At 41.7% G+C, this 18,568-nt stretch overlaps 1 protein-coding gene across 1 annotated transcript in view; it reads right to left on the reverse strand.

The window, feature by feature from the left end:
- The window catches only part of RTF1 (RTF1 homolog, Paf1/RNA polymerase II complex component), a 106,185-nt gene that overhangs the window by 49,756 nt on the left and 37,861 nt on the right, over nucleotides 1-18,568 (reverse strand). Inside the window, exons 7-10 of the mRNA XM_040332122.1 lie at nucleotides 17,290-17,434; nucleotides 15,704-15,881; nucleotides 6,695-6,777; nucleotides 6,471-6,558 (exon numbers count right to left, since the gene is read on the reverse strand). Coding sequence (XP_040188056.1) covers nucleotides 6,471-6,558; nucleotides 6,695-6,777; nucleotides 15,704-15,881; nucleotides 17,290-17,434 — 494 coding nt within the window. The remainder of the gene's footprint in view (nucleotides 1-6,470; nucleotides 6,559-6,694; nucleotides 6,778-15,703; nucleotides 15,882-17,289; nucleotides 17,435-18,568) is intronic.

Below are 18,568 nucleotides of genomic sequence, written 5' to 3' on the forward strand. Positions count from 1 at the left end.
GGTGAACAAACATCTGATGTTTGCCTGCCCCCCAGCCCCCGTTATCTTACCTGAGCCCTCGAAAGTCCCACGTTGTGAACGAGCAGGCTTCTCGACTGGGCTTTTCGTTTTTTTTCGGCTCACTCATTGGATGATTGTTAGCAGCGCAGCCACTGGCTCCCGCTACTGTCAATCAAACCAATGACGTGCCGGGGCCGATTGATACAGCCAGCGTCTATAGCCGCCGTTTGAATCACGGGAGCGCGCCTGCAAGCCTTGAAAGAGCTTCCCATGAAGGGGGTTAGCTGATGCGGGGAGGAGCCAAGACAGCCGCCGAGGGACCCCAGAAGAACAGGATCGGGGCCACTCTGTGCAAAACGAGCTGCACAGTGAAGGCAAACAAAACATGTTTGTTAGTTATTTGAAAAAAAAAAAAAAAAAAAAAAAAAAGATCCTTTACAACCCCTTTAATAAATAAAACGTTTACATTTTTTGCAAAAATTGTGAAAAACAAAAAAACGAACCCAAAAATTGCTCTAAAAATCTGGGAGGTTTTCATTTTTCACTTACAGCTTTTAGAATTTGAAAATACCCCTCAAACTAGACATTTTCTAAAAGCAGATGACCTGTAGAATAAAAAAAAAAAAAAAAGTGCTACAGATTTTTTGGGCCCCGCAATAACTGCACAAGTGTACATCATATGGTCATTTTCACTAAAATCAACAATAATATAGCACAAATACAATGTAACTTACAATATTCCTGCTAATTAGTACTAAAGCATCGTTCACATATGGCATACTAAAGTGTACGCACATGGAGGGCCATGTTTACCCCCACAGGGATGCACAGGTGTTCCATGCGTCCCATACAGGCAGTCCCATTTATGTCAATTGGGATGCAACGATTGCACAGGCATAGCTGCTGTTCCCAATCTGACATCTGTGTGGGTACATGACCCTGAACGCAGACAGTGTGAGCTCAGGGACATGCATGCGGACCTACATGGATGTAAAATTGGGAGCAATGGCTCTGTTGGTGCAGGTGCTACATCCCAAACGACATCAATGGGACGGCCCACACAGAGATGCATGGAACACCTGTGCATCCCTGTAAAGGAACGCTGTGTATGCCCTGTGTGAACAAGGCCTTGGGCCCCTTTCACGCAAGCACACCTATTGGGTCTGCCTGTCCATTTTTCAGGGGGGCCAAATCGGACCACCCATTGTCATCTATAGAGAGACTGATGTAAATGGACATTTGTCTGTTTACACCCGCCTGCATGCGATCCAGTCCACTGAAAAAAAAAAAAGGACGGATGGAAATTATATTCCCCATCTATCTAGCAGATCGGATGACATCCGATGGAAATGGACAAGCGCCCTATCTGACCGCCCCATAGAGAACATTGGGCTGTGTCCATAGTGTTTGAAACATTTTTACATTTAATCATTTTACAATTCGTTTTTTTTTGGGGGGGGGGGGGGGGGGGTCTTTGGTGAGATATTAGAGGTGTAAAACAGACCCACGTCTCTTTTTTTGAAGTCAGCTTACCAGAGCAGAAGTTGCAGGCTGCGGAAGGGGAGGGAGATATCCCACCGGAGCAGGGAAGGATCAGGGGGTCGGCATTGTGGGGACACACACACACACACACACACACACACACACACACACACATCTGCCCCCCCCCCCCCAAGCAGCACCTGGAGCGGCAGAGGAGGGATACCGTCTTATGATGGTGGCAAATTTGGGGGGGGGGGGGGGCTAGTCGGACATTTAGCGGCGGAGGTGGAGAGGCAGGCTGCTGAAGAATTCTGATATAAGCTTATGGTTGTCGAAGTGATCATAAACTTATAGGAGAGGGAGAAAGGAGGTTCCTACGCTATACTGACCTGGCCATCTGCAGGTCCGTACGGACTTGCCAGTGAAATGGTTAATTGTTTGAACAAGCTTTCCATATCTGTTAACCATCCATTGTTAGTCTACTAAAGTCTAAATTTTTGTCGACAAAAACTAATTTTATTCATCTAAAATCGAATGGGTACAGTTAGCCGCCTGACAAGTCGCGCTCCATTCTGTACTATGGAACCGTTCTAATAGGAGCGACTCAAGTCGCTCCGATTTAGAAAAAGGTTCCTGTACTACTTTGGGACGACTTCAGGGCGACTCACAAGGACTTCAAATACAGAACTCATTTTGCAAGTCACCTTTGAAGTCGTGTGCAGATCGCCTTGCTGATTCGCTCGGCAAGTCATGCTGCCCCAGTGTGAACCGGTTCTCAAATTGTATTGTTTTAGTCAACTAAATCAACGCCGATTCTGAGCACTCAGCCGACGTGTCAGCTCCCTTCTTTCTTCAGCTCAGAGCTGAAGTGTGTGGGGCCAAGTCGTCGAGTTGAGAGAGACACAGACACAATCAGCTGAGCAGCTTTATTTTTTACATTACGCAGGGACAGATGTTCTAGTGCTACAGAGGAGATGAGAAGATTTAGTATCAGATACAAGAGTTTTTTTTAGGGTATACAGGGGGCCAAATGACAGCACAAGCGCTGTGCTGTATAAAAACATGCTTTAAAAAGGAACAGGTTCAGGTTTTCTTTTTTTGGGTTAACAAACGCGTTAACCGTTTTATATCAAATCTATTATCCATTTACCTTTTTAATAATATTTTGTATATAGATCGGCGTATAATGCGCACCCACGATTTCCCCCTGATTTTAAGGGGGAAAAAGTGCGCGTTATACGCCGATAAATACGGTACATAGTTCTCTTTACAATAGTCATTATACTATCGATTTTATGCAGACTTCATTTCCAATAGCTCTCAAATTTCTAATTTTTCATATAGCGTTAACCTCTTGACCACCGCCCCATGTCCAAAAGACGTCCTGTTTTTAAAGATGGATATCTCGGTAACGGCAGCAGCTGCTGCCACAACCGGGGTATCCATATTTTCAGTGGGCGGTGGTGTACACGATAACGGCGGTCTCCGCGGCGGATTCGCCGCGAGATCGCCGTTATCAGTGGCGGGAGAGGGGCCCCCCCCTCCCGCCGCTCTCCCGCACCCTCCGCTGCTTACCGGAGCCGTCGGTAGCGGCGGAGGCGATCGGGACTGTTCGGCAAGTGACTGGGGTTGCGAGTGAAGGAAACATTTCCTTCACCCGTCCCCATAGCTCTGCTGGGTGGAAGTGACGTCAAAACGTCAGTCCCGCCCAGCGTCTTAAAGCAACATTTTTTTTTTTGTCATTTGAAAAAAATGACAGTTTCAATTTTTTTTTTCTTTTTTTGCATTTTAGTCTTTTTGACCCCAAATCTTATATTTAAGAGGACCTGTCATGCTTTTTTCTTTTACAAGGGATGTTTACATTTCTTGTAATAGGAATAAAAGTGATCAATTTTTTTTTTTTTTCAGTGTAAAAAAATAACTAAATGAAAATAAATAAGAAAACAAAAAAAAAATGTTTTTTAAAGCAACCCGTCCCGACGAGCTCGGGCACAGAAGCGAACGCATATGCGAGTAGCGCCCACATATGAAAACGGTGGTCAAACCACACAAGTGAGGTATCGCCGCGATCGTTAGAGCGAGAGCAATAATTCTAGCCCTAGACCTACTCTGTAACTCAAAGAATGCAACCTGTAGAATTTTTTAAACGTCGCCTATCGAGATTTTTAAGGGTAAAAGTTTGACGTCATGCCACGAGCGGGCGCAATTTTTAAGCGTGACATGTTGGGTATCATTTTACTCGGCGTAACATTATCTTGCACAATATGAAAAAAAAATTGGGCCAAATTTATTGTTGTCTTTTTTTAATTAAAAAAAGTGATTTTTTTCCAAAAAAAGTGCGCTTGTAAGACCGCTGCGCAAATACGGTGTGACAAAAAGTATTGCAATGACTGCAATTTTATTCTCTAGGGTGTTAGAAAAAATATATATATAATGTTTGGGGGTTTCAAGTAATTTTCTAGCAAAAAAAAAAAAAAAAAAAAAACTGTTTTAGTCTCGTAAACACCGAATCTGAAAAACAAGCCCGGTGGTAAAGAGGTTAATATATGTTGAATTAAAGCCCTGATCTCCCTTTTATACTAGCCCTTATTCTTTGTATTAACATTTTGAGCGCTAGAGGTCTTTTTAACCAATTTACATAATATGAGATTGTACCAACATCATTATAAAATGTGTTGGCTTTCTTATAGTCCCCATTTGTTTTTTGTTTTGTTTTTTTAAATAGTATGGCAACATATTTTATTAAATAGATTTGATTATTTGGCTAACAAAAAATAAGATTTTGTCCCCATTACGTTTTTTAATTAAACATTCATCTCATACTGTATATAAAAAAAAAATATATATATATATATATATATATATATATATATATATATATATATATATATATATATATATATATATATATATACATATACACACATATACACACATACATACATACATATACACACACACACACACACACACACACACACACACACATATACATACATACATACATATACACACACACACACACACAATGTAATTTTTTCCCATTGCCCATTTTGTGTCTCTCATTCCATCTTGAGGTCCAATATCTGTATACAGAGAATTAACATCAGTCATGGCCAATATGCAAGGTCCTTATATCTGTATTTCTTCTAATAGTTGGATCAGATGCTTTACATCCCTCAAACATGCTTTCGTTTTTTGAGCTACAGGCAGCAAATAAGGCCCATCCTGGCTTCGACTGATTGGATCCCATTTACAGTGGGATGTCCTGGTGGGTTATGATCTTTATGCATTTTGGTGTCCAGAACAAGGTGTCTTCCCTCTTTACCATTTAAAATTTCTCTTAATCAATTTTTCCAGATGTATCTTGTGTGTTCTTGTGGTATTGCTCCTCAGTTGCAAGTATGTTTCTGTACAGTCTATCCAAATCAGCTTTATAAGCCTCTTGTTTGGAAAACAATCCCTCTCTTTGTCAGCAAGTCAGATTTTTCTGTTTTCCAGACGCTTGATTCCATTTAAATATGCTTCTTTTGCTTCATTAATTCTATTTTTTGTATATCTTGCGTAAAAAGTCTTTTAAATACTTCTATATTGACTGGCTGTCAAGTGGCAAAACACTGTTAATCTGGTAAGCACCTTATGGATTTGAGACTGTAATGTGCACAACAAATTTTAGAGCAAAATTCAAGTGGACTTTTTTGGGACTTTGCACATTTTATTCACTTTTTTCTTATCCATTGCATTTGCACTTTTATTTTGCTATTAATTGTGTATGATTTTTATCTATTTGTATGTTCCTATATAGTAAATTTTTGGGCAGCACTAACACATAATTGATTTACTTTTCGATATAGCAGTTCCCCAAGCCCCCCCTTGACCCAGCACTGCACTTGTCTGCAGCAAATCATCTCCTCTCTCTCCTCACAGGAGAAAAGCTGTCCGACTGAGCAGGGCCAAGCGACACTGTGTGCGTCTATGGACACACGTGCAACCCCATAGCAAGTGGCCATATACAAAAAACACCTGTTGTCTTCCCATAGCAAGTGCCTTGCTATAGTGGCAAAGAGAATACTAGAGCCCCGGGAAGGGGACCCCAGAAGAGGTACAGGGGCGCTCTGTGCAAAACTATTGCACAAAGCAGGCAAGTATAACATGTTTTTTTTTAAGAGAAAACAAAAAAAAAGAAGCTTTACAACAGCTTTAAAATAAAGGAAGAACCATATGTTCTAGACTAGCCTTTCGCAACCTCAGGGAATCCATGCTAATTGCATTATTTACAGCTCACAGTACATTAGTGTTATGGTTAGTGGAAAGATCCCCCTCACAGATAGCCAAAATCATCATTGGTATTTGTGGTTGCTCATCTAAGAAAAAATTACTTATTGCTCAAGGAACCCCTACAACCTCTGTTGAAATACTAGGGTTCCATAGCACCCTGGTTGAGAAACCCTGGTCCAGACAATAGACTGGAATGACGACTTGTCTAATCCACCCAGCAAGCAGAAGTGTGAACTTAAGGGTACAACACTCTCTCTGCGCTTAGTGTAACAATTAGGTTGTAGGCGTGATATAAACCTGGAAAGACACACAATGTGGTCAAGGAAAAAAAAATAAAGCAACAGAAAGAAGACAGAAGTGATTTTCTTCAATTTACTGTCCAGAAAGCGCAGCAAATAACATACATCGCTAACAGCTAGCGATACCATGTTTATATATAATGCGCCGTCTAAATGATCCAGGAAATGGAACTTGTTACCATTCAAAAATCTGCATGGAAATGTGTGATCACATCTAATAAGTCAAGCATGTTACATTCTAAACAGATTACACAAAAGGTACAGCAATTATCAAGACTCCACATCTCAAAAATGCAAGACAAGCATTGTCAAAACCACCACCAAAAAAATGCAAGTGGGAATGCAAGTGTTTGGGCACTGAAAAGGAAGACTGATGTGGATGCTTTATTACTTTATCAAAAATATACTTACAGCTTCTTTCCATTTCATGAACTCGCTCTCTGTAAATTCTTGATTTGAGACAAACTCCAAGCGAAACACCCTCTGGTCACTACCATGTCTGCAGAAAAAAAAACAACTGCATGTTATTGTGCATCAACAAAGCCTTATATAGAAAAAGTAATTATCTGCGGAACATTACGCAAGACAATGTTAAAAACAAAATAAATAAATGGTAAAAACAAGCTGCAGGTTACCTTAACTGAAGGCCTTTATTTGTTCTTGAACTACCCAGTTGATACACTTTTCCTGTTTCTACAACACCAGTGATCTCTGCTACCTGCAAAAGGAGAAAGTCATGAACATTTTAACAGATCCATAGTAAAGCAGACAAAAATATATAAAAATGTATCTTCTGATAAAACTGCATGAAATGCAGATCAAGCATCTGACCTCCGGAAAGGTTTTATCCCCTTCATGAACAGACCATTTTTTGCTATTCAGCACAAAATTTGTGCTTAATTTATCATTTTTTTCCCCACACAAATAGAGATTACTTTTGGTGATATCACCATTTTTATATTATATATATATATATATATATATATATATATATATATATATATATATATATATATATATATATATATATATATATATATATATATATATATATATATATATATATATATATATATATATATATATATATATATATATATATATATACACACACACACACACACACATATATACATACATACACACACACACACACACATTATAATATATGTGTGTGTATTATACTGGAATCTATGCAGCTTTTAACCACTATTCAGCACAAAATTTGTGCTTAACCGCTTGGGATCTGCGCTATAGTCAAATGACGGCTACAGCCAATTACAGATCGCCGCGAACGGCCAGAGTGGGCCGATCTGTGCAGCCAACATACGAGATCATCTCTCATTGCCGTTTTACACAGAGACAGCGTCTTGTCTCTGGAGAGGAGACCGATCTGTGTCCCTTGTAGATAGGGACACAGATCGGTCACCCCCCCCCCCAGTCACCCCCCCTCCCCCTACAGTTAGAACACAAAGCAGGGAATACATTTAACCCCTTCCTCACCCCCTAGTGTTAACCCCTTCAATGCCAGTCACATTTATACTGTAATTAGTGCATATTTATAGCACTGATCGCAGTATAAATGTGAATGGCGCCAAAAATGTGTCAAAAGTGTCCGCCATAACGTCGCAGTCCAAATAAAAATCGCAGATCGCCGCCATTTCTATTAAAAAAATAATAATAATTCTGTCCAGTATTTTGTAGGCGCTATAACTTTTGCGCAAACCAGTCGCTTATTGCGATTTTTTTTTTTTTTTTTACCAAAAATATGTAGAAGAATACGTATCGGCCTAAACTGAGAAAAAAAAAATTGTTTTTGTTTTTTTAAATTGGGAAATTTATTATAGCAACAAGTACAAAATATTGTATTTTTTTCAAAATTGTCACCCTTTTTTGTTTATAGCGCAAAAAATAAAAACCGCACAGGCGATCAAATACCACCAAAAGAAAGCTCTATTTGTGAGGGAAAAAAGGACGTCAATTTTGTTTGGGAGCCACGTCGCACGACCGCGCAATTGTTAAAGCAACGCAGTGCCGAAAGCGGAAATTTCACCTGGGCAGGAGGGGGGTATATGTGCCCAGTAAGGAAGTGGTTAATTTATCTTTTTTTTCCCCACACAAATAGAGATTACTTTTGGTGATTATATATATCTATCTATCTCTATATCTATTTGTATTATATACACACACACACACAATATATAATATGTGTGTGTGTGTGTGTGTGTGTGTGTATGTGTGTATTAAACTGGAATCTATGCAGCTTTTAACCACTTGCAGCCCACAGTACATTTAATACAAGGCCTCAAAGCGGCTCTCTAGTTCTGGGATTGGCATGCCTGAACATCCTCCCATTTGCACGCATTGGGAGATCTCTGATCGCCGTGTGCCTTGGACACAGTGAATTATGGATCACAGTAAAGGGCAAATCTCAGCTGTCACAATGTAAATACACACAAAGACCATGTGTAAGGAAAGGAGACAATATGTGCTGTATCCTAGTCTGTTTAGACACAAAAATTCTAACAGTGTCACACGCCAGTGCAGCCACACCAGTGCCCAGATGAGCCACGCCAGTGCCTCGTGATCAGTGCAGCCACACCAGTGCATCATCATAAGTGTCCTGATCAAGCACTTTGTGTAAAAAAAAAAAAAAAAAAAAATTGGATTTTTATAACAGCTCAATTGTAAAAAAAAATTATTTGTGTACATCACGGGACACAGAGCTATAGTAATAACTATATGGGTATGCAGGCCACTTTCAGGTGATGGACACGCACACCCAAGACAGGAAGTCCCCTATGTGGGATGTCCCAAAGCAATGCCATACGAGGGGAGGGAGACACCAAATAAACAGGGCGCCATCAGACATGAGGACCTACACTGCGCCCAAAGGCGATATCATCATGCCTTCTTACATCCACCTGAGAGAATTTAGTGAATGTATGGACTGAAGTTGCAGGCCTTGCAGAACTGATTCATAAAGGCTTGGTGATGCACCGCCCATGACGTACTAACTGATCTGGTAGAGTGCACTCTAATTTGAATAAGTAGAACTGTCCCTTTCAAACCATAAGCCTGAATATTAACTTGCCGAATCCACTTGGAAATAGTAGATTTTGATGCTGCCTGCCCCTTCCTGGGGCCCTCTGGCAGTACAAACAAAACATCTGTTTTTCAAATAGGCTTTAACTGCTCCAACTACATCAAAAGAATGTAACGATTTCTCTTCCACAGAACAAGGTTCTGGGAAAAAAAGAAGGGAGAACAACATCTTGATTCAAATGAGAACTGGACACTTCCTTAGGTAGAAAGGTTGGATGAGGACGCAACACCACCTTGTCCTTGTGAATAATCAAATATGGCTCTTTACAAGAGCAGCACATTCTGATACCCTTGTAGCAGAGGATATAGCAACCAGAAAAATAAATTTCCTTGTCAGAAGGACTAAAGGAATATGGCATAAGAACTCAAAGGGCTGCTTTTGCAATGCCAACAAAACCAAATTCAAGTCCCATGGACACAAAGGTGATTTAACAGGCGGATTGATCCACGTTACCCCCTGTACAAAGGCCCAGACCAAAGAATGCGTAGCAAGCGGTATTTGAAACAGTGCCGACAAGGCCGAGACCTGACCTTTGATAGAAATGAAGCCTTAATTACTACACCCAATTGGAGAAAGGCAAGAAATCTGCCCATGACATACTTTCGAGGATGCCAACCCTTGGATTCGCACCAAGACACATATGCCTTCCAGACTCTATAATATACGATTCTGGAAGCCGGCTTTCTTGCATTAATCAAGGTAGATACCACCCAGAAAGCCCCCGTAACTTTAGTGTGGGTTTCAGTAGCCAAATTTAGAGTTTGCCAGGGTGGAACACTGGTCCCTGCGAGAGCGGGTCTGGACGAGGTGGAAGGGGCCATGGGTCCCCCACTGCCATCCTTACAATGTCCACATACCAGGATCTTCTGGGCCATGACGAGGCTATAAGAACCACTGGCTTTCCTTCCACCCTGATCCTGTGAAGAAGCCTTGGTAGCACCTGATCTAGGGGAAATGCATAAATAAGTGAAAACTGATCAAGGGTTTACCAACGCATCAGTCCCGTATGCGACTGGATCCCTTGTTCTCGACACAAACTTGTCCACCTTCATGTTGAACCTGGACGCCGACAGATCTACGCCTGGGGTGCCCCATCTTTGGCATATAGCCAGGAAGATGTCAGGGTGAAGAGACCATTCCAGGGACAACTGTTGGCGTCTCAAGAAATCCGCCTGACAATTCTCTATTCCTGGAATAAAGACTGCCGATTTATGCAAGGTACATGCCTCTCTGCCCAAGCCAGGATATGGTTCACCTCCCTCTGGGCTGCGTAACTCCTGATGCACCTTTGGCGATTGATATAAGCCACTGCTGTGGCATTCTGGGATTGAATCCTGACAGGACAATCCAGCAACCTGAACGTTCAGGCCCACAGAGCCAGACGAGCCGCCCGAATTTAAAGGATGTTGATGGGCAAGGTCTTCTTGGTTTCGGACCACTGCCCCGATCAGTCATGTCTCCCGGGACTGCTCCCCAACTTGAAAGGCTGGCATCTGTAGTTACCACCTTCCAGGTGGCAGGAATGAAGGACTTCCCCCTTCTGTAGATTTCTGGACACCAACCACCAACTAAGGGTCTTACGCACCCTTGGAGGTCAGACACATTGGGAAGTCTAGAGCTTGGATTTTTTTTGTTCTAAGCAGAGAGGATACCGTTTTGTAACAGTCTTGAATGAAATTGGGCATAGGGAATGGCTTCCAATGAGGCCACCATCTTCCCTAACAACCTCATACAATGGCAAACGGAGGGATTTTTCTTCGTCTTGATCACTTGGACCAGATGTCTTAAAGCGTTGACTTTTGCCTGGGGCAAAAGTACTCTCCTCTGGTCTGCACCTATGACCAGGCCCAAGTACTCCATTCTTTTCACTGTCTGCAGGGAAGATTTCTCTAGATTGAGAAACCAACCCAAACTTTCCAGAAATTTGACTGTGCTGACCACACTATGGTTTAAGCAGGCTACCGACTGATCTATCAGCAGCAGATCGTCCAGGTATGCCATTACTGTTATACCCTGAGCCCTCAGCCTGGCCAGGAGTGGGGCCAGAACCTTTGTAAACACCTTGGGTGCAGTAGCTAGACCAAAGGGCAAGGCTACAAATTGATAATGGTGCTGCTCCACTTCAAACCGCAGAAATTTCTGGTGAGCGGGAAAAATAGGCACATGCAGATATGCATCTTTGATGTCGATTGACACTAGAAGTTCTCCTCCACGAAGGGTGGAAACTACTGACCGAATTGACTCCATGCGAAAGGAATATATTTTTAGGAATTGATTTTAGACCCTTGAGATCTAGGACGGGTCCGACATCTCCATTCCGCTTTGGCACCGTGAAGAGATCAACCAGTCTAGCGCCAGGAACAGAGACCTTTTTACTGGATCTCTGGGAGCGCTCGATCTCAGAAAACGAGGCGGTGGAAACTCTCATAACTCTAGTTTGTAACCTAGAGATACAGTGGAAATTACCCATCTGTCCTGGATCTCTTCCCACCAAGATCCTGAGAACTGCAGAAGCCTTCCCCCCCACTCGATCGAGAGGGGGCGCCCCTTCATATGGAGGCCTTGTGACTGTTTAGTAGGTTTCCGCCCCCAGTCTTTACTTTGAGCTTTCCCTCTAGAACCTGACGGTGGAGGCCGTCGTGACTGCCCAGAGACTGATGTCCCTAGCGAGAAATCCTATTTAAAAAGAAGGATGCCTACTCCTCCTTTTTACTGGCAAAAGAGTACTTTTTCCACACAAAATCCTTTGGATGTGTTTGTCCAACACATCCCTGACCAACCGTTCACCATGGAATGGAAAACCAGCGAAAAGCTTCTTGCATGGCGCCCGGCTGACCAATTCTTCAACCACAGGATTCAACGCATATGCACCAACAAAAGTGTAAGGCCTGATGAATAGAAACCTTAATCGTTTCAACTGCAAAATATAATGCCCATGGCAGCTTGGCTAAGTCTCGGATTTGTCAATCCCTAAAAGATAAAGCGAGAACCTGCTTCAGTTGATATTTTAGGGATTGACAAATGCCTATCGCTGCTACTGCAGGCTGAGCTACAGCACCTGCCATAGAAAAAGAGGTCTTTCGTAAATCTTCCAGTCTCTTATCCGATTGATCTCTAAACATCTGAACATTGTCTACTGGACAAGTTAGACTGTTATTCACACAGGAGATAGCAACGTCAACGGTTGGCACACTCCACTTCCTGGTGAACTTCTCTTCCATGGGATTAAAGGACAAAGTATTTACGATGTACTCCATACTCATTCACATAGGGTGGGGGGGCCAGGATCTGCCCCCCCCCCCCTTGTTAAATCTGGGATCTGTGAATTTTTAGGAGAAAAATGCTTTTCTGCATAAACCCAATCCTCATATATAAGCTTTTCCAATAAAGGATGGACAGGAAAGGCATGCAGAGCCTGCGGGGCCTTTAAAGAACCCATAGAAGAAACGGGCCTGCCAGCAGATTCAGTTAAGTGCAGCCTAAACGCTAAAAACGGTCCATTTCTGTAAGGGATTGCACTGGCAATTTTTCAGATTTCGAGGCAGAAAAGGGTTCCTCTACAGTGGATTCCTCAGGAAAGGAATCACTGGTCTCATGTGACCCGGGTAAGCAGAAGTGAACCGCTGCAAGTGTCTGCTCTCACAGCTGCCTACTGGAAGCACCGCATGCTTGTCAAACACAGCTTAAAAAAAAGCTGGGTGTGCGCTGGAACGTTCTATGCGCGCAAAAGCACATGGCCCTGACGAATGGGCATGGCTGTATTTGCGTACAATGCAAATCTGCGCCCAACCAAAGGCTGCTGCGCATGTGCGCCATGGCCGCCAAACTGCTAAGTCCAGCTGCATTTTTGCATGCGTCACGGCCACCGAACAGCAACTGCTGAGCACAGCGGCATTCTTGCTAACGCATGTGCGCCATAGCTGCCAAACAACTGCTGCGCACAGCGGAGCCCAATGAAGAAGTGGATACCGGGGTTATTCCACGTCAAAGTACTGTCGTATAATGAAGGCGGCGCAGTCCGTAAGTGGTTATGAGACCCTAGAGAATAAAATGATGGGTGTTGCAATTTTTTTTTATATCACATGCCATCCGCGCAGTTTTTTTGCAATTTTTTTTAAAATACAGTATAATTTAAATGCACAAAAAACACAATATATTACCGAATTGATTGATAAAATAAATTATGTTATGCCAAGTAAATAGATACCCAACATGTCACGCTTTAAAATTGCACATACCCATGGAATGGCAAACTACAGTACTTACAGCATCTCCAAAGGTGACGCTTTAAAAGTCTTTACAGGTTACCAGTTTAAGGTTACACAAAAGAACTGGTGCTAGAATTATTGCTTTCGTCCAAAGAATGCTCTCCTGTATTCGAATGATATGCTTCAAGGATTATTGGGTCTGCTCTTCATAACAAGGGTTAGAATTTAGCGCCAATGTGCCTTGCTGCCCCCTCAATGGGTATATACACTGCAAAACAAAGAAGGGGTGCACCGACCTTGTAAATTACCATAGTAAAATTTATTGAAAGCAAAAAAAAAAAAAAAAAAAAAATTATATTTTACAAACACAAACACAGTAAAGCATGTTACAAAAAGCAAAAGAGATCCCCTTCAGGTTCATAGTATCAGCCGATGACATGGAAAAATCCAAAAGCGTCTGAATTGGCCAACGCATTTTGAGGGAGAGCCCTCTTCATCTAAATATAGCTTCCCCAAACTTTATGCCCAGTACTTTATGTGTACACACACACAGAGTTGTAAATATGTATAAGTGAATAGAATTGGCCAGAAACATTTGAAATTGTAAAATAACTAACTATAATAATAAAAAAAAGCAATCAATCTCTGAGCACTTGTCACACAGCTGAAATGTGTTGCAACATATATAGTTCAGACGTAGGAGGTATTCGTTTCACTTTACTGCCCAATTCCACCACAGAACAATTGGATGTTCCTTTATATTAAAACAAATTGAATTAAAAATTCAACCTGTTGTAATACAGGGCGATTTAGTAATTGTCCTTCAGTCTAAACTAGAATATCATCAGTGCGCCGATTACAATAAAGCGCCACCAATCAGTGCCCACCAGTGATGACAATCAGTGCAGGCCCTCAGTGCCCATCACTGCTGCCCATCCGTGCCGCCTAGTGCCACCTTTCAGTGCCCATAAGCATGGCATATTAGTGCCTCCTCATCAGCGCACATCAGTGAAGGAGAAAAATTACTTTTTTACAAAATGTACAAAGTAAGTAAAACCTTTTTTTTTTGGTGGTGGGGTGAAAGTGCCCTGTAGGCAGGTGATTAAGCATTGCCGTTGTGTTTTCATACTATTTTGTTCCATGTGACACGTGGTTCATGTGACTTGGAAATTGTGATGTCCTGTCAACCTGGGTCCCACCCCCCAATTACCTAGGGGGAGGAGATTAGAAGTATGAGTATAACATTGTGTATTAATAAAAGTGTGTTTGGTCGTTCATTTATTTGGCTCTGATGAAGTGGGTTCTCCCATGAAATGTTGCAAATACAGACGCTGTTGGGTCTTCCCATATCACTGGCTGATTGCAGTGGGATCTCTTTTGCTTTTTAGGACATGCTTACCTGTGTCATGTGTTTGAGTAGAACAATTGTTTTTTTATCTTTCAATACATTTTTACTATGGTAATGTGCTAGCTCGGCTCACCCTCTCTTTGCTAGAATTATAGTTCTCGCTCCAACGTTTGCGGCGATACCTCACATCTGTCATGGATAGGACGCTTTAAAAATGTTTTAATTATCAATTTATAATAATTTTTTTATCTTGAGATCACTTTTATTGCTATCACAAGGGATGAAAAACATTCCTTGTGATAGCACAGGTAAGGACAGGTTCTCTTACTGAAACACCTACCCTTAAAACCAAGAACGGTTTGCTCAGATGCGTTTACAAACCAGCAATAGCATGTTTAAATCTGAAAACCGGAAGTGACAAAATCCTCATCGCTGCTGGTTTCTTAGACCATAGAAATGTTCCATGAAGCTACAGTCCTTGGTCATCTCCAAGGTAACCTGGCGACCTCCAGTCCTCGGTCATCTCTATGATAAGCGGGCGCAACTGCCAGCTTCAACCCCGGGCTCTCAGCATCGGGGGACTTATCGATCCCCACCAGCTAACGTGCTCTCAGCATGCTAACTTGTAAACACAGGGTCGCATATACAGTACGCAGCCGTTCAGGGTCAATATGGCAGGCGCCAAGGGGTTAATGGACCTAACTGACACACAAACACATAGTAGAGCCAATTTGGACAGACACCAATTAACCCATTAGCATGTCTTTGGGATGTGAGAGGAAACCTACACAGACACAAGCAGAACATGCAAACTCCAGGCAGGTAGCGTCATGGTTGGGATTTGAACAGACGACCTCAGTGATACCAGGCAGAAGTGTTAACTACTTTGCTGCCCATGGTTTGTAAAACAGTTGTACAAGATTTACAAAAACTTCCAGAAGATTGAATAACTGCAGTGTTCATTTGGGTCATGTGTACTTACCCTGTACACAGGTTTGCTGTTATGGTTACCAATTCCTATCCTTACAAAGCAACCAGACACTGTCTTAGCAAAGAATGGCATGTGACACCATCGCTCCAGCTTATGTCGTGATAACCTGACTTTATTAAGTTCTTCAGGCAAAGAAACAGGCAAAGACTTAGGCGGAATTTCTTCTTTTCTGGAGAAATAAAACATACAGAAACATAAAAAGTAACTTTAAAAATAAAGTGAAGACAACTAAGAATATAGTACCCACTACTGGACTTAATCCAAAACACCCCTGCCCCCCACAAAAAGAATACAAATTGTGTTAATTTCCGTTTTGCATACTTTCTTTGAAAAATACTAACAATTATCAAAAGAGAAAAGGTGTACATTCAAACTCTCAAGTTAATGTAGCCTAAAGCCATCCATACTTGGATTGAAATTCAGGTGGTCCAGGAGGGACTTCTGTACAACAGTTCCATCAAATTTTCCACTCAATCAGTGCTGCAGGCTATAGCTGGTGCAAACAGAATGACCATATGTGGAGCGCTGAAATATAGGTAAAATAAATATGGGAATCAATATAGAGGCAATAGGTAATGGGTAAAAATGTCATCACGCCCAGGAAGCCTCGGCTGACACGGGAGCACACATAGACTGTGCATCGGGGATCTACTGATGGACGCATTGGGCTGTTATCAGCTCTATCCCGTCACCTCTTCACCTCCATTTGGATGAGCTTCTCCCCCCTTTCCATCGTGAGCAGAGCATAGTGATCCCACGAGAGTTTCATCCTTTGTAGCACGCCCCCCCGTCATCTGGCATCCTGCACGCCGCTCAAGGTATCATCCACTGTTAGGCTATTTGACGGTTATCTTTCCATCCAGACTACGGAGGAATGCTGGCTGACTGTTATTCTTCCATCCAGACTACAGAGGAATGTTTTGTTATTTTTAAATGTTTCTATGGCAATAAAATTGACATTTTTACCCATTACCTATATATTGATGCCCATATTTATTTGACCTATATTTCAGCGCTCCACATATGGTCATTCTGTTTGCACATGTTTTTATCACATCACTCCTGATGTGTTTTCCATATAGCTGCCGATTGTGGTTGGGTAGGACTTCCTATACTCTGTAGTCGTTTTCCATTTACTACATACATCCCTGTTATTTGGCGCCAGACTTTTTTTGTTGTTAGGCTATAGCTGGTAGTGCTGATCGGTGTATTCTCCCCCCCGCTGTTGAGACACAATAGCTCAGTGGGAGGACATAGGAAGCAGCATGTGATAGAGAAATAAAGTCAGTGTTTTCCGTTCAACTCAGTGGTAAATGAAAAAAAAAAAAAAAAAGTTATTCACTTGAAGGCTGCCTTAATGTCCCCAACTGCCAGACTTTAAAATGCCTTGCTGTGCATCCAACTTGACAATTCTCCTCCTAAATGATTTCTTGATCTGCTAAGCTTTGCTCTTCTGGTTGTACACTATCCAATTTACAGAACTCAATTGTTTGATACTCTATACAAAAAATCATTGTTATCTTGACATGTAAAAAAAATGCCAATAAATGATAGTACTATGGAAATAATCTACTTACTCCTCCTCCTCATCATCATCAGATGAGGAAGATGATCTGGATGATCGATCACTCTTCTCACTAGACTTTTCATCTTCCTCTTCCTCCTCGTCGTCAGAATATACTTCACTAGTCTTCAATGGCTGCTTTCGTGCTATTAGCTCAGCTATATAGACATTTAAAGAAAATCTTAGAAAATGCATTTAAATATAATTTCCACATCATAATTGATAAAGTCATCAATGTGCATAATAAAAACAGATACAAATGTTGTATACAAATATTACAAACTCAAATACATTCAGGGCCAGTTCACACCCATATTGAACAGGAATGTAGGCCTCATTCATACCAAAACATGTACAAGTACAGAACATATTAGTGTCCTAGTAAAGATCACAATCCTTCAACTACATTACATCTCAACTCCTGCAGCTGTGGGTTAAACACCACTCCTTTGTTATATAACCAGATTTTCGCTCACTGGAAAGCCAAGCATATAGCAATATAGGTTCTTACACTGGTTTACAGATACAGTTGTGCTCATAAGTTTACATAAGCTTTACCCAGGCAGAATTTATGATTTCTTGGCCATTTTTCATAGTATGAAAGAGAACACATACTTTTCTTTCACTCATGGTTAGTTTGGCTAAAGCCATTATCAACAGTGTTAACCCTTTTTAAACCATAAATCGCACACACTACCCAAATTACCCTGATCAAAAGTTTACATACCCTGGCGATTTCGGCCTGATAACATGCACACAAGTTGCCACAAAGGGGTTTAAATGGCTATTATAACTAGGAGAGATGACAATTTGTGGTTTCATTGTAAAAACACATGCTCTGTCATCTCTCCTCTGACAGCATGGGGATTTGTGTGTACACACACACACACACACCCCCTGTGCTGCCGCTCGTGCACAAGATCGTGTGTGGCCGCCCATGCGCAGCGGGTTCCCCCAATGTGCAGGGGGCGTGCACGTCCTCTGGGTGAAGAGAGATATATATATATATATAGATATATATATAGATATATATATATATATATATATATATATATATATACACACACACACACACACACACACACAGGATTTCGCTCAGAAGAGCTATTCTGCCGCAGTATATCTGCGTGAGCTGGTCGCAAACCAGTTAACATGTAAGCAACAAGTGTCAGAAGAAGGCTTAGTCTAAGTGTATAAACTGACCTCATTTGGAGACCGAAGTTCATCCCTTCGACCTTAAAGAACCAAATGATACGTTTTTTTTTTTTTTTTTTTAACAGCGATGAGCAGAG

This window comes from Rana temporaria, chromosome 13 (genome assembly GCF_905171775.1).
Source record: "Rana temporaria chromosome 13, aRanTem1.1, whole genome shotgun sequence".
In the NCBI taxonomy this organism is placed as follows: Eukaryota; Metazoa; Chordata; class Amphibia; order Anura; family Ranidae; genus Rana; species Rana temporaria.